We start from the raw sequence: 17,179 nt of genomic DNA, 5'->3' as shown, positions 1-17,179 counted from the left end.
ACACAATTTAGGTTGAATGAATGACGATACAGCTGTAGTAGTTTGGTTCGAGTCGTAAGCTTAGCAGTTAAGCTTTACCAGGTAGCCGTTGTTATGCGTCAGGCGCTCCATCCGTATTTATACGGGTACCCTTCCTTTTTCACGTGCTTTGTCGGGTTTGAATTGATTGCTTATTTTTCTTTGACCTGACAAGTGCAGTTCTCTTTGTTATAGGTGTTTCCGTCACTCAAAGCTGAAAATGCATTACTGTACTGTGTCATGCATTGCTTGTCGCATTCTGAAAATGAGGGTTTACGGCCTGTCGCCGCTCGCGGCATGGCTGGCTTTTGTGCATACTACCGCCGCTACAATTCTTTAAAAAAAAAAAAAGAGAGAGAGAGAGGAATCGTCTCATTAGCGAAACAATGGCATGAAACTGCTATTCGTTGCTACTTACACTGCTGCTTTCTTTGATAATGATCAACAAGAATCAAATAATAAACTGCGTATGATAGAATATGTTCTGAACGAGAATTTAGCGAAAATTTTTTCCGTTTGAAAATCTTTGCAGACGCCTCTTTAGTACATTACATTGTGCACAGAAATTAGAGTCATCTTAGATTTAAAAATCTAGTCAATTGCCGTGCTTCATTTCTGACTGTATCACTATTAGACATAAGAATAATACGAATATAAACATGACATGGTATGTATATTCTTCCGCGTCTGCTGTTGTCTCACTCTAGTTTCGTAGTTTATTAGGCGGACAGGATTTAAATGAGATAGCAGCAAACACGAAAGAATACATGGCAAAATGTTTATATTCGTGTTATTCTTATGGTGAAGAGAATACTGCATGTGATTCACAATTCATAAAAGTTCCTATTAGCAACCATTTCTTCTCACAGTTAGGAAAAAATTCAGAAAGCAGAGTTGGCCATAATGACAAATATCCCAAACAGTCTTGCCAGTCGGATTTTCATAGTACATTGAAATGCTGCTACGTTCGAAGAGGAACAATACGGAATTTGTATTTACTTCGTTGGATAATGTATGAAAATGCAGTGGTCGAAACTCGGGGCGGAGAAAAAAAAGCTCGTCTTCCACCTTTTTATTATTTATTTACTGACGCAGAGGTTTTGGTGCCAGTATTTGTCTTTGTGCCGGCGAAGCATGCCTGCGTAGCGCTGCATATATTCGACAACAGAAGTTAGTTGTGGCGGCACCTACCAACATTTTTCAGCATTTCCGCTTACTTTGCACTCGATTCTAAGCCGCAGGCGGTTTTTTGGATTACAAAAACCGGAAAAAAGTGCGGCTTAGATTCGAGTAAATACGGTATGCAATGTTTCATAACCAACAAATTGCCTTCGATGAGCATGACGTCACAACGGTTTAAATTAGATTCCTTGGAGCAGTTGCGGGCGGGCTCTTGTGCATGCATAGTTGAGACGCGTATCTTCTCCCGCTTCTTGTTACAGAAGTGTGGCTTGGCGCCACTACGTAGTATTGCACCAGTTCAGAAATATAGTAAATCCAGGCCTGATGCACAGAGCAGTCTGAGTTGCGATGGGGAGGTGGGTCGTCTCCACATGACCTGTGTTTACGTTCAGTAATTTTGTTGTTTCCTCTTTGTTTATTGCTCTCACGTTAAATGATAAAACGGATATTTGTGACCGGGAGATATCAAATGAATTAAAATACGTTCGCATAATCACAGATGGCTAAAATATGTCATTAGTTTCAGATTTTATTTCCACCTTTCTGACAGTCAAGCATTAATAGCCTTGCAGAACAATGAAGTTATTTTTGTCGGTTTGCTAAAGAGATTTGGATTTTATTAATCTTTTCTGCTGAGGCAGTCAGTTTATTTGAAACGAACTGTTTAATTTCACACTGTTGGCTGGTTTCAATTGTTCGCTAATTACAAGTGCTCGTATGACATTATGCCATAATAAAGTACCAAACATGAGATAATACAATACTGGTACTTGAAGAAAATTTACATCCGAATCTGGACATACGAATGTGCACTGTAAGCCGAGTTATGCATTTTAGTATGGTTCACGAAATTCCGATGCTCTTGAAGTATCCCTTGATGTCTTGTTTCTTTTATGACCTAATGTAAGATCTTTTAATGTTTTACACGTACGAACATATGGCCTTCCTGCGTTATCGCGCGGTGACGACTTTTATCTGGTGCTCTCTTGCAACTGCTGAAACGAAACTACGGTATTTCTAACAGATAGCGGGAAAATATTGCGAACGGTGGTTTGATCAGCATTACATACATTAAAAGCAAATTTCCTTTTATGCAAGATGAACTATGTGCAAGAATGAATGACGAATTTCTTAAATAACAAAGCGTTTTGACTCTCAGTTAAAAATCAACTCTTTGGGGACGGCCATTTAGAAGAATTTCGAGCTCAGCAGATCACACATTTACGTCATTATTAAAAATTTTACTGGCACATTTGTGTGATGTATATTAAAGTGTATCACGCGCAGAAAACGTTATATGTGGAAGCTTAGCTTCTTTTCCAGCTTATTAATCTTGGAGACCAATATTATATGTGAACGCTATGTATATTAATTTAAACCTTAACTTTTCTTATTTGTGTTTTCGCGCTACTTAGAGTGACCTTGCTATTCGCTGACTACATCACGTGTCCTATGCTGTCATCAGCTGGCGAGATCACGTGACATGAGTGATGAGTGGCCTACAAAAGCGCATCACAGTCTCAATTTCAATGCTTCAGAAAGTAACATGCGGTATTTGGTAGAATTTGAATTTATACCTTTGTAATACGAAAATACGCAGTGTACATATTGCTGCACATCGAAGGTGTTTCAAAACGTCTCTTTTTTTCCCCTGAGTTTCGTTTTCTAAAATGGCAGGAAATTCTACTTCGGTATATAAAACCATAAACATTCAAAGGATTGATGAGTTTTACAGTGCCAAGGCATAGTATACGGTCACTTAACACGGAAAAAGTGTATTTTCGCCTGGGAGAAAGTGTATTTTTACCGGGTAATCTGGGAAAAATCTGGGAATTTTTTTTTCTTTGTCCACGTAGACACCCTGTATTTACCTTCTCTGCAAGAACACTGTGTATGGTTCAGGATATTCTGATGTTGAAAGTTCTTGTAGGATGGGAATTCGCTTTATTAGATGAGAGATTTCAACAATGTCTAAGTAACCTTTCATTATGTTTCTCAGATCAAACGATTTACTGATGGAAGAAGTGACAATCTTCCCAGTGTCACACTCCATGAAGTGGTTCAGTTTCATCGGGCTGCTTGGCAGCTTATGGAGAGATTCTCTGAGACCAAAAAAAGTATCCTCTAGTGGTTTAATGCTCTTTGAAAGGTCACTAAGATTGTAGAACATGAATTAGTGGTGTCTTGATGCTCTCTAATATCAGCAGCAAATCACAACATTTTGAGCAGTGCTAAAAAAGAAAAACAGCTAGGCACCTAATTTTCATTGGAGGTCAAGACTTTAAAATAGTTCACAGCAACACACACATCTTCAACACTTTCAAGTATATTCTTCTTATCATTGCTGTATTCTCCAAGGTACTTGACACTTATAAACCATGAGTTCCATGTGGTGGTTATAAGAATAGAAAAAAGCTTAGCTTATGTGGATTTACCTTCATCTTCCTGATTTAAGATTTGAATGTAATAGCATACTTTCTCTTTCGGGTACTGAGGAAGGTGTGTTTTGTCTGCACAACACTACGGTTCAAATCACGAGGTCCACACACTGCCCACCAAATTCAATTTATGAGCTCAGCACTGCTTGTGTACTAACACTTCTGAAAGGGTTGCATTTAAACACTTGCACATATAACAGCCTGAATCCGAAGTTACAGAAAGTACATTTTGGGTCTGAATATCAAGTTTCTGAATTACACGTGTAATTGCTTGTGAACATTCTGAAGCATTTGCATTTGCAACAACGTTCATTCCCCCAACAAACAACTTCTGTGGTGCTCAATCGCTGCAACAAAGCACTTTCATCAGAACTATGAAAACACACTTCTCTTATCTTTCTGTCATTTCATCACAAAGAACTGAAACACTCTAACCTCTCCCGGCTTCTTTTAATCTTTCTTCTCCTCTTTGATGAAGGTTCAGAATCTCCATGAAAGCTTCCAGCTGAGGAAAAGTCCCTTAATACCTTAAAAATATCAACAGGTCTAATATTAGAGTACTACTGAACACCATTTATGGAATTAAATTATTAATTTCCATGTCTTTGAAATGAGTGAGGGTTCCAGCATGTATTACTTAAGTGTAAATATCATTGAATGAGAGAAAGAGCACAACCATACGGTTAGTAATTATCCAGGGGTACTGAAATCGATTTGAAAATGTTCCTATGGATGTTTGATCATCATATGTGCCGAATGTGTTCCACCTGCAATTGCATTTGTGTTCAATGGTTTCAGCTCATTAGTCTTCATATTTTGCTATGCCTGATATCGGAATAATAATTAACGTACTGAGTACAGAAAGTGTATTCAATTCCAGGTACCATGTAAACATAGTAAGTAATATTGTGAAAAATATGGGTATTGGTTTGACTCGGGAGTTCTCATTGCTAACACGCAACTGCGCAGCAATCACGCGTTGTTGCAGCTGACTCGCGCACATTTAAATAGAGGCATACCACTTTCGATACATCATCCCAAAACGTCATGATGTAAATGTTATAAAATCCAGAAGCATGACAGTTGTCAGCACAGAAAAGTCCAAATTTTGCTGATTGACAAGGTCTCTGTTTCATTCTTACCATAAAAAATAAGATACTTTTTGGGGTGGGGTAGAATGGTGGGTTGTAGGCAAACATGAAGGAATTATCTTCCCTGCTAGCTACATTTCACTACATAAAACCATGTCTGTCTATTTTTAATAACACTAGGAAAATTATTGCTCCGATGCCCCACAATCGAATCGACTCCAGTGTGTAATATTACACAAACCTGGTACATATTTGTTCATTCACTCTCTCTGCTTTGGATGATCGAATGTTTCCAATGGAATATTAGCCTCAACAAAAGCTCGTTTTTGTTGCCACACTGATGTCTGACGGAGTAACATTTCTTTTGACGCCTGTCATTGTTAGCATCTTCTCCTTTTTCTTCTTATGGGGAAAACTGTTACTAATATGTTTTAGGCACATGTCCTTTCGCGGCCATTCAGTTTGCACTTTGCAGTATTTGCACATAAGTATCTTTCTAGTTGTGTCTAACATGTAAAATCCTTCTGGTGAAAATTATTTTTCTCAAGCGAAAACTGTCACTACTATATTAAGAAATTGCAGGACAAAAACAAATCTCAAAATATAAGAGTGGGCACCAGTGATGAGCACCAATTTCCAACACACAATACACTGCCAGATCAAAGAATGCGCTGGACTTCGTTGGATGTCTTACTTCCCTGCAGAGGAAATGAAGTTAGCATTACATCATACCATATAAGATATTGATGTATACTGAAGTTTGTTTAGAATCAGTTGTCATCGATTTTTGCATATCATTGCATAACTCAGATCAAATTTTCACCATCGACTACAAATTATCCGATTCCACACAATTTCGTCAATTATTTTGCTCTCTGATCAAAATCTGTAAAATTTTGTAAAAATTTCACAATTTTGTGCTTTGCAAAAAACAGGTGTACAAGCTATAGTGATTTACTGTGATTGGTAGTTTTACATTGATAAATGACCAACTAATTTGAGAACATGATGTGAACCATCATCTGAAAAAGAAACACTGACTGTTTCATGTGACATGGAATGCAGTATAATGTGTTTGACTTTGACTACTAGCCTTGGGCGTTGTTACCACATATTTAGTTTGTAACAGCGAAAAACGTCTCATGTTCTTTATTTTCTCCCCTCCTCATTCCCCTTCAACTCTTTTGCTGGGAGAAGGAGCCACTGGCTCTGAAACTGGCATAAGTGAAACCTTTTGTGTGTGTGTGTGTGTGTGTGTGTGTGTGTGTGTGTGTGTGTGTGTGTTCTCCTGCTGCCGCTTGGTGAGTAGAATTTTTTATTCATCTAATCACATTTAATTGTCTCATATGTAGTTTGTTACTTATAAATTAATTATCTGTCATCATAACTTCCAGTTGCTCTTATGCACAGCAGATCCTGTATCGTGGAGAGAGTACACGTCCAATTATAGATTCGTGTTCATACTGTTATCCACTTAGCAACTCTGATATGTTCTAGGAGTGATAAGGCAAATTTGTAGTTGTAAGATACTGACTCAAGTTATTTACAGAAAAATTGGGGATATTGGTAGAAGGAGACTTCAGGGAAGATCAGTTTGGGTTCTGAACAAGTTGTGAAACTCGCAGTGTACATGACGACCTGTCTTAGAAGATAGGCTGAGGAAAATGTTCATATCATTTGTAAATTTATAAAGAAGTTTGACAGTGGTGATGAAAATACACAATGAGATTCAGATGGTAGCAGGAATAAAATACAGTGAGCAAAAGGTTATTTGCAACTCGTACAGAAACCAGACTACAGTTAAAGAGTCAAAGCATATGAAATGGGATTAGTACTTGACAAGGGAGTGGGAGATTGTCAGAAACTATTCCCCATGCTGTACAGTTTGTAACTGAGCAAGTTGTGAAGGAAACAAAGGGGAACTTCGGAAGTTAAAGGGGAGGAAATAAAATCTTTTGGGGTAATCAAAGTCCAGTCTTCATCTATATCCACCTATTTATTTAATTTTATCTATAGTTTGGGCGTTAACACTCAATATTATTGCACCTTTTCGCACAAGGGTCCATTCATCTCAGCAGTCAACTCTAAACTCCTTCAACAAAATAGCGTGGATACACATTTTTCCATTGATATGCTCCAGATGATAGCTGCTAAAACCTCAGTCAGACACTCAGTGCAGGGTGTCAAATCCAGGTTTTGGTAGCTGTAGTCTAGAGTATACCAGTGGAAATTTATATAATGATTCCAAAATTAGTACATTATAACATTTCAGTTTTGTAACATTCTTTAATTAGCCTCTTCTAGTCTCTTGTAGTTTCATCTAAAGAATTTCGCAGCTCCAGATAAGTTCATGAAAGCATGTTTTAGAGAGGAAATAAGTCATTGGACCAATTGTAATGTTATCATTTTTGTTCTAATGTTGGAAAGTAGTTCATAGAAACACACAAAGGTAATGTTGTTTGATTGTTAATTTATTTCTTCCTGGCATTAATCCTGAAAATAATTTTCAGATAATTCTGAAGAACACATGTTGGATGCAATCCTGAAAGCAAAATTTATAAACAAACACCATAGAGAATTGTGTGCTCCTCTTTTAGGGTAAGTATAATCACAATATTTTAAATTATTTTGTATGTACATATGATAGGAGAAGTCAGTTATAGTTGAATAGAAGAAAAATTGTAAGTTTTGTTCTCAACATAATCTGTCTTTAGCCCCATCCACTCTGTGTAATTTTTCTCTTAAGTTATCAGTATCTTTCAGAAATAAAAATTTCTCAGGCATTCTTCATTCACTGTGTATTTCTTGTTAGTAAGCTATTTCTTGTTCAGAGAAAGTAGATGCAAAGCGCAATATTTTGAGAATAAGGTGCCATATTTACCAGAGTATTAAGATGACCTTGATTATAAGACGATTCTCTTTTGTCCAAGAGAATTCTGGAGAACAATTTTTTTTTTTTTTAATTTTTTTTTTTAATATTCTGACTAATCAAAATTACAAACTGTTTTATTGACATAAATTACCTGCTTAAAAAATTAACATTATACCTATTCTACATTTATGCCGTTTATTGATTGTCTGCATTTTGATTATATAAGTAAAAATAAAATAAACAAAAACAAATGGTTTATATTAATTTACAAACCATTTTCTTTTCTTCATTTTTCACTTACTAACACGATCATCTGTAGTTTCACTATTTTTAATCATCATGATCCTCATGGTGCAGCTGTGAAATTTATATCTTCATTGTCACACATATTTCTTTTGAATATGTTGTGATTTCCAAGGTTGTAGTTACTGTGGGACCTGAAAAAAAAAAACAGCTTCTTTTTTTCTTTTCTTCCCCCCTCCATGCCCCTCACTGCATATGGGGGGGGGGGGGGGCTGTCAGCGGTGCAATTCTCCGCTCTTGAGCCAAGCAAATTAAAAAATTTATGATGAAAAATACAAAGAAAATGTTAGACTGTTTTCTGTTTTAAATTAAAAATAAAAGATGGACAGTTGAAAACAACAGAAATATTTATGCATTTTAAAACACTTCGGAGGAAGGTGAAAACCTTCGGATAAAAACACTGAAGCTCTGCAGTTTCAGGGTAAATTCTGAAGGACCTGCATAAGGGTGAGAGGTATTGCTGGAGACGAAAGTATATCCCATAGGATTGAGGGATGTAGGTAGGAAAGTAGGGGTCCGTTAGAAACAAAAACTGTGAAGATGAGAGGGAGGAGCTGAGGTGGATAGGGGAAAATACAGTTGGCAGGAAAGACAGAGGGTGAAGAGTAGTGTGTTATGTGGGTAGGGCAGTAGTTGCAAGAGGAAAGAGATGGGAATGGATGGAGAAATAAAGGAGAGAGAGGAACCCTGTTGTGGAGTGGGAGGGATAACTATCAGGGGAGATCTCGTTGTCTGGGAAAGGGAGTTGGTTGAAGTTGCATTGGAATAGGATATGGAGTGTGTGTACCTACAGAGGCGGAGGGAAGTGTTTGTGACGGCCACGCAGCATAAAAGGGTTGACGATCAAAGGGGAGACAATGGGGTTACTGGAAACTAGTTTGCGGTGGGTATATGAGATGTGAAGGTGTCCAATGTGGGTTAGGAGGGATGGGTATTTGTTGAGATAGTAGGTAACTCATGTCGGGGAATGTAAATGGATGTAGAAAGTGAGATGGAGTGTGTGGTGTTCAAGAATTTGGAGGGATTTGTAGAACTTTGGTGGGGTGCAGATCAACACAACATTTGCATAAAAAAGGATGGGTCGAATCAGTGCTTTTTTAGGTGTGGAGAACGGTGGAGGGGTGTAATCCCAGCATATTAATAGTTTTAGTCTAGGTAGGATGGTTAGTAGGTGAGGATTTCATATTAGTTGCCAGTCAAGGGTCAGTCAAAGATATTTTAGTGTGTTAGTTCTGGGTAGGATGGTTGTAAATGGTAAGGTAGAAGAAGTGGAGGCGGAAAGTGTAGGCCTTGAGTTTGAAAAGGAGACTGGAATGCCATACATGGTCATAGGCTTTTTATAGGTCAATGTAGACAAAAATAGTGGATTTATGATAGTTGAGTTGGTGAGATAGGAAATGGGTGAAGTGCAGGAGCTGGTCATCAGAGGATAAATTGGGACAGAAGCCACACTAGTTAACTGGAAGAAAGTGGTACTGGTTCAGTTGTTGATGGAGATGCTGGGAGAGGATGGGTTTGAAGTCCTTGCAAAATACTGAGGTGAGGCAGATGGGTCAGTAGGAGAAGATATCAGCAGGAAGTTTTTGGGGTTTTGTGGAAAAGTAGAATTTTAGGTGTTTTGCATTGTTGAGGATGATAACCTGTGGAGAGGATAGTGGTGTAAAGGGTTGCAAGAGTAATGAGAAAGGAGAGGGGCATTCTTTGAGGTGTCGATAAATAATGCTCTCATGATGGGGGGAAATGTTACATTTTTTTGTGGAGTACTTGTTTTATGTAGCTTGCTGTAATTGGTATACTTAATTCTGTGTTTGGTATGTTGTCCAATTACTGGAAGCTAGGAGCCAGGGGTGGGACAGTGGTATTGGTAACTTCATGGACAGTAGGGAAAAGAGAGTACTCAAAATGTGGCTTATCGGGGATGGAGATGATATCAGACAGATAGGATGCAAAGTGGTTAGCTTTCCTCAGGTTGTCAAGTAAGGTTCAAATGGCTCTGAGCACTATGGGACTTAACATCTATGGTCATCAGTCCCCTAGAACTTAGAACTACTTAAACCTAACTAACCTAAGGACATCACACAAAACCCAGTCATCACGAGGCAGAGAAAATCCCTGACCCCGCCGGGAATCGAACCCGGGCGTGGGAAGCGAGAATGCTACCGCACAACCACGAGCTGCGGACTGTCAAGTAAGGGATGGTTATCGTGGAGAAGTGGGTAGTAAGGTATAGTGTCAGTGGAATGTTTTCTAATATCTGGAACAGTTAATGGGGAGTGTAGCGTTGAGTTTGTAGTATATCTGGCACCAGTCCCAGCGCTTTTTTGCATTTAATAAATTCCTGATATGTCTCTGTATTTGCCCGTGGCATGTGAATGTATCCGGGTGACAACACTTCAAGAGGGAGCGGTACATAATATGGGATTCTCGGAGGAGTGATAGGCCTTTTGGGGGTAGGGAAGGTCAGGTAGGATATGGTCTTGGTAGGAATGTGGGTGGGTATAGTGTCTGACAAGGTGGGAAAACAGCTGTTTTTATCTGAATACGTTTTGGATTTTTTTTATATACTGACGTGAAAATGTTACAGTGTGTCTATCTTCTAAACATATAACTAGCGGACACACTCCCTTTTACTCCCGGCATACTTCACGGTGAGTGTCGACAACATTGCAGCACGAAACACACATTAACAACAGCTCTCGTCCCACCATATAATTATGTCTATTGGTACTATTTCCATGACAGGCAGCTGTAATTTATTCTCATAACAACAACTACAGTCAGTTTAATATGATTTTTAGTTTGTTAAGGCATTTCATTCTCTATGAATTTTCCATCTTGTTTCATCTGCATGTCAGCTGATTTAAAGCAGGCAACATTTTCGCCCAGTATTCAAATACACAAATAGCAACTAAATTGCAATCCACTTAGTAAACCATTACAATGTGTCATAATCAAATAAAATATTAATCTGAATTCAAAATAAGTAACGTTTTTGAAGGACAACATTCCACTTCTTAATTTTACCGTTACTTTAAAAAAGCAGCGTAATGTTTGTATGCAACATCCATACAGGTATGGGAACTTTCATTGCAAACGTGTTCAAATACAACAAGAGTTTGTAAAGTAATAGAATTTGGTACTGTTTTCACCCGTGTTTCACAAAATTGTCACATTTTAAGCAGAGAAATAGATTGTTGTAGTGGCCGGTTCATAGTTTCTCACGTACTACTTGCACCAGTGCTGCAAGAGTCAAATGTAATGTGATTGTTCGAGCAATATCGATACAGTATTGTATGCTTCAGCATATTGGAAAATATTGAGCCGGTTCAAAGATTAGTATCATTTGACCAGCTTTACCATTCTGAATTCATCAAAACAAATCTGCACATGACCTCAATAGCCAAAACTTCATCTGTAAATTTAAGACAACCCTCTACATTATTAAACAACGTAAAAATTTTCACTTCAGTGGAAATAGTTTTAATCTGCTAATATACGACAACCCTGCATTTTGGAAATGGTGAACTGGGAAAACTCGTCTTATACTCAAGTAAATATGGTAATATTTTGTATTCAGATATTGACAGTGTGGCAACAGTAGTGGTAGATTGTGAGCAGGTATCCTGTTTCGTGTAAAATAACTATTTTAGTTAGATAAATAGGTTTGTTTAATATCAGTTATTTGTAAAAATTATGTAAATTAAAGTGCGTAATAGAGATTTATTAATCTTTTAAGTATAATATCATGCTATAGTGGTGTGCATGGAGGGGGGGGGGGAAACAGATTTTGTCCTCACTATTAACTGGCAACACTGGGACAAGTGCCACATTAGGCCACTGTTTCTGCTCCTGGCTCACCCTAGAAAAGTTGTGTGTTTGGGCAACCTATTACTGTCACTTTTTAAAGTAATACTTGATGTATGTGCATTATACCACCCATGATAAACATGAGGGTAGCTAAATATCTTAACCATACTGAAACTAACATGAAAATAAATGTTAAATGTTCTGCACTGGCTCCCGACACTCACGTTACAGATAGATGTAGCTGAATGACATTATTGAATGGAGCATAATGTGATATGCTGCCCTTGTTGCTCTGCATTGCTCCAATTCTTGCCTTCTCATGTGCACATCACTAGAACACCAGGAAATTGTTAGCATTGTTTTTTTCCAGCGGTTGATGCTTTTCACCTTCATTGGCTCCTTTTTGCTATGGGATAAGTACTACTCAGTGTTCTTTCTGTTTTGGAAACAATATTTTTGCATGTAATTGGCTATAGCATAATGCCTCAAAAAATATTCAGGTTTCTCTTGTTCTTCTCCACATAATAAATGATAGAAACTTTTGTCAGTATTGCGCAGTGGCAGCACTTACATTTCAAACTGGTATGCAGCTGCCACACTTCCTCATCTATGTGGTTATTATTATTATTATTATTATTATTATTATTATTATTATTATTATTTAATTCTTGTTCCTCTTCAAAATTGTTTTCAAATGTTCTGTCTTGTTTATTTTGGTTAGCATGCAAGGGCCATATTGACATAAATCTCACATATTTGTTAAATGTTCTATATCTTGTACCATCCTTAGTTCACAGGATGACTTGCATATATGAAGGTATTAGTTGCCAAGTCCTGTTCTACATCTGTATGCACACTCTGAAAGCTACCACATGGTGCATGACAGAGGGTACCTTATACCACTGCTAATGATTCCTTCCCTGTTGTACTTAAAAATGAAGTTAGGGTAAAAGGAATGTTACCTGCTTCTAAATGAGCCCGGATTTATCTTGTCTTTGTGGTCTTCGCGCATGTTGTATGTGTGTGGCCATAGCATCATTCTGCAGTCTGTTGCAAGTGCCAGTTCTGTAAACTTTCTCAATAGTGTTTTATGAAAAGAAAGTCTTCTTCCCTTCTGGGATTCCCATTTCAGTTTGTGGAGCATTACCATAATACTAATAATACCATAATAAATAATAATAAAGTATGCAGTATTGTGCATTGTTAGCTCAAAACAGGCAGAAGACATGCTTTGTTGCTGCTGCAAATTTTACCGATTTTCATCGAGATAAAACTTACGCTGCAGTGTCCTCTTTTGGCACACCAGTGTAGAAATGCACAGAATCAGCCAAGTGAAAAATCTGTGCAATATGCACGTTTATTTATATATAAAAGGCATCTTCCGAATTTTCTCGTTTGAGATCACTTGTACAAGATCGTGTGTTGATTTAAAGGTCTATATTCACATATTTTACTGTTTGACTCGCTTCTTCTGTGTAATCTTTCATCGATTGTATCAATATCCATTTGTATTGTGAAATTTCGATCATTCGTGAGTGCCATGATAAACTAGTATTGGTATTGTCAGTTGTAGGCTTAAACTAAATTGCGCTCTTGTAAAATTTTTAAGGACAGTAGGCCTATCCTCATTCAAAACAATCATACTCTTTAATTTCATTGCGCAGTTACCGGAAATAGGTTAGCTTCAGAATTTTCCGACACTTACAAGTCAATACTTTCGCAAGTTACTGCTATGAGTGTTCTGGATACATAATTCACTTTGTAGCAAATCAGTTTTATGGTTCACAGTTCAGCCAAAGCATTCATCACCCCTCAATTTCATTGTATATCAACTCAAATAAATGTGCGTTTTGAGAATGTTCGAAAGCTACCATTGTCCTCTGCATTATCTACCAGCAGTTGGTACCAAATTGGTGTTTGTGATGTAGTTGTTGTAGCAGATTTTCGAACTAACATATTGTGTTGCATCAAGTTTTCCCTTAAAGAGGAGTAGCTCTATATATTATCTGCATTTATCATAAATTGACTTGGTTTTCGAGTTTGCTAACAACTTTAACATCAAAACATTTTAGGAAACTAGTAATTTTTACGATAGGTTTTTGTGTTGCCTTAATAGAAATCTCATTTTGTGTACCTATTTCGATTCTTATAAGGAATTAGCAACTTTTTAGCTTTACGGATTAAACGATAATCAGCAGGTTTGATTTAAAGTCCTTTGTTCACTGCCTTGTAGTACATTGCACTAGAGAAAATGCAGCCCCAACGTAAACTCTGTTCTCAAAGACAGGATGAGTTGGTTGATGTTCGTAAGCAGCTGGAAATCGCCCTGACTACTGTCTAAAAATCGACAGCTGCTGCGATTTGGTGTGTTGGAAGAGCTCCCGAGAGTCAGGTAGCTGTGATACCTGTACCAGAGGTGTTCAGGTACTATCATCTCCTGTGGATCCTGTCTCGTCTGCAGAAAGTACAGGACCTGTCATTACCTGTCCGCTTGACTGTGAGTGGCATGTAGTGGTAGATCTAGGTGTCCTACACGGGATTCACAGGGACCAGGGAGGACTCAGGGTGTCGTACCTATCCCCATAACCAACAAGTTCATTTCACTGAAACTGAATCTGACCCGGTGGGACTCACTTCACCTGTTGTGGGGAATCCTCTTTTCTATGTCAGGAGGGGGCAAACACAAAAGGGTATGGATCTGTTAATCATCCACAGTTCAAACATACTGCAAATGGTGTTACCCTTAGGGAAATGGTAGCAATGGAGAGGAAAGGAGGCCAGGTGCACTCAATGTGTATGGCTGGAGACCTCATTCAGTACATTGAAGAGGCTATTTCAGCAGCCATTGAGGGAACAGGGTGCAACCAACTGCAGATTGTGGCCCACATTGGAACAAATGATGCCTGTCCTTTGGGCTCCGAAGTCAATCTAGGGTCATTATGGTGACAGGCAGAGAAGGTTGAGAAGACCAATCTTGGAGTTTCAACAAAGCTCACAATTTGCAGCATTGTCCTCAGAACTGATCGTGGCCCTTTTGTTCCGAGTGTACTGGAAGGACTGAACCAGAGACTTACAAAGTTCTGTGACAGTCTAGGCTGCTGCTTCCTGGATTTGCTCCAAAAGGTTGTGAGAACTGCAGAGCGCCCCAAATAGGTCAGGGGTGCACTACACATCAGAGGCTGCTACTCAGGTAGCTGACTCTGTGTGGGGTGCACATAAGGGTTTTTGATTAGACGACTCTCCATCCAGTCCAGACGAGGAAAACTGTAGGGAACCCAGAAATATCAGTGTAAGATCAAGAGAAATGCTTCCTACAGTGACAGTATTAAAATGTAAACTGCCGAAGCATTCGCAACAAATGCCAGAGATTGAAGCACTCATGAAAATCAGTGAAGCTCACATAATACTAGGTACAGAAAGCTGGTTGAAACATGGAATTGATGGCAGTGAGGTTTTTGGGAAATGGAGATGGTGTATTTGTTGCAGTAGACAAAAAACTTAAATCCACCAAGATAGAAATTGAAGCTGCATGTGTGATTGTTTGCGCAAGACCCAGTACCTGAGGGCATAAAATAATTAGATCCTTCTGTCACACATCAGATTCTTCTACTGATGTAACCAAAAACTTTAGAGAAAACCTCAGTTCCTTTGTGCATAAGTTCCCCAAACCTACTGTGATGATTTGATGGAGACTTTAATCATCCAACAATAAGTCCAGAAAATTAGTTTTGTTGGCAATGGATGTGATAAAACATGTTCTGAAACTTTACTAAATGCCTTCTCTGAAAACTACATAGAACAAGTAGTTAGGAACCTTACTCGTGGTAGAAATATTTTGGATCTGATGGCAACAAATAGACCTGACCTCTTTGAGGATGTCCACATCAAAACTGGTATCGGTGACAATGATGTGGTTGTGGCAGCAGTGATCACCAAAGTACAAAGGATAACTGAAACAAGAAGAAAGTTATATGTTAAGTAAACTAGATAAAAAATCAGTAATGCCGTATCTCAGTGAGGAACTTCAAACTTTCAGCACAGGTCAGAAGGATGTAGAGAAACTCTGGCTCAAGTTTAAAAGAAAGTGACCATGCATTGGGTAGATATGTACCCAGTAGAACATTTCATAATGGGATGGAACCTCCATGATATAAAGTCACTGTAAAGAAACTTCTAAAAAAGACGGAGATTACTGCATAATAGATGTAAAACGAAGCATAGATGTGTAGATAGAGAGATGCTGAGTGAAACGTGTCGGGCTGCCAAGAGAGCAATGTGTAATTCTTTCAGTGACTACCGTAGCAGAATAATGGCAAACGACATTTCACAGAATCCGAAGAAAGTCTGGTTGTATGTAAAGGCTGTTAGTGGCACCAAAGTTAGTGTCCAGTCCCTAATGGATGAGACAGTAATTGGAATTGAGGGTAGCAAAGCAAAAGCTGAAATGCTTAACTCCGTTTTCAAATGTTCCTTTACGAAGGAAACCCAAGGAGAATTGCTCCAATTCAATTCTCATGCCACTGAAAAGGTGAATGAAATAAATATTAGTGTCATTGGTGTTGAGAAGCAGCTGAAATTGTTAAAATTGAACAAAGCTCCTGGCCCCGACAGAATCCCTGTCGAATTCTATACTGAATTTGCAGCAGAGTTAGCCCCCTCTTCTCACTATAATCTATCGCAGATCCCTCAAACAAGAAGCCATGTCTAGTTCTGGGGCAAAGGCACAGGTCATACCATCAACAAGCAGGTAGTAGAAGTGATCCACAAAACTGCCATCCAGTATCCTTGAAATCGATTTGTTGTACAATCTTTGAACATATTCTGAGCTCAAACATAATAAGCTACCTTTGATCAGAAAGACCTCCTCTATGCCAAGCAATATAGGTGTCGAAAACATCGATATTGTGAAACCCAACTTGTACTTTCCTCACATGACATACTGAAAGCTTTGGATCAAGGCTGTCAGATAGATGCAGTATTTCACGATTTCTGAAAAGCATTTAACTCTGAATTGCATGTACACTTTTTGTCAAAAGTACTATCTTGTAGAGTATAAAGTGAAATTTGTGGTTGGGTTGAGGACTTTTTGGTAGGGAGGACACAGCATGTTGCCTTGGATGTAGAGTCATCGTCAGATGTAGAAATAACTTAGGGTGTGCCCCAGGGAAGTGTGTTTGGTACCCGTGCTGCTCATGTTGTATATTAAAAATCTTGCTGGCAATATTGATAGAGAAATCATGCTTTTTGCGGGTGATGCAGTTATCTATGCTGAAGTAATACTTCAGAGAAGCTGCTTAAGTATTCAGTCAGATCTTGACAAAATTTCAACATTGGTGCAGAGATTGGCAATTTGCTCTGAATGCTCAGAAATGTAAAATTTTACACTTCACAAAACAAAACAAAACTTAGTATCTTACAAGTATAATATCGGTGAGTCACTGTTGGAATTGGACATCTCATACAAATAC

At 38.3% G+C, this 17,179-nt stretch overlaps 1 protein-coding gene across 1 annotated transcript in view; it reads left to right on the top strand.

Annotated features, from left to right (window-relative positions):
* LOC126482317 (uncharacterized) overlaps positions 1–17,179 on the top strand; it is a 429,037-nt gene that overhangs the window by 306,949 nt on the left and 104,909 nt on the right. Inside the window, exon 8 of the mRNA XM_050106359.1 lies at positions 7,240–7,327. Within this exon, the coding sequence (XP_049962316.1) occupies positions 7,240–7,327 (88 nt within the window). The remainder of the gene's footprint in view (positions 1–7,239; positions 7,328–17,179) is intronic.

Source organism: Schistocerca serialis, chromosome 5 (assembly GCF_023864345.2).
Source record: "Schistocerca serialis cubense isolate TAMUIC-IGC-003099 chromosome 5, iqSchSeri2.2, whole genome shotgun sequence".
NCBI classification, from domain to species: Eukaryota; Metazoa; Arthropoda; class Insecta; order Orthoptera; family Acrididae; genus Schistocerca; species Schistocerca serialis.
This window is presented reverse-complemented; position numbering and strand designations above follow the sequence as displayed.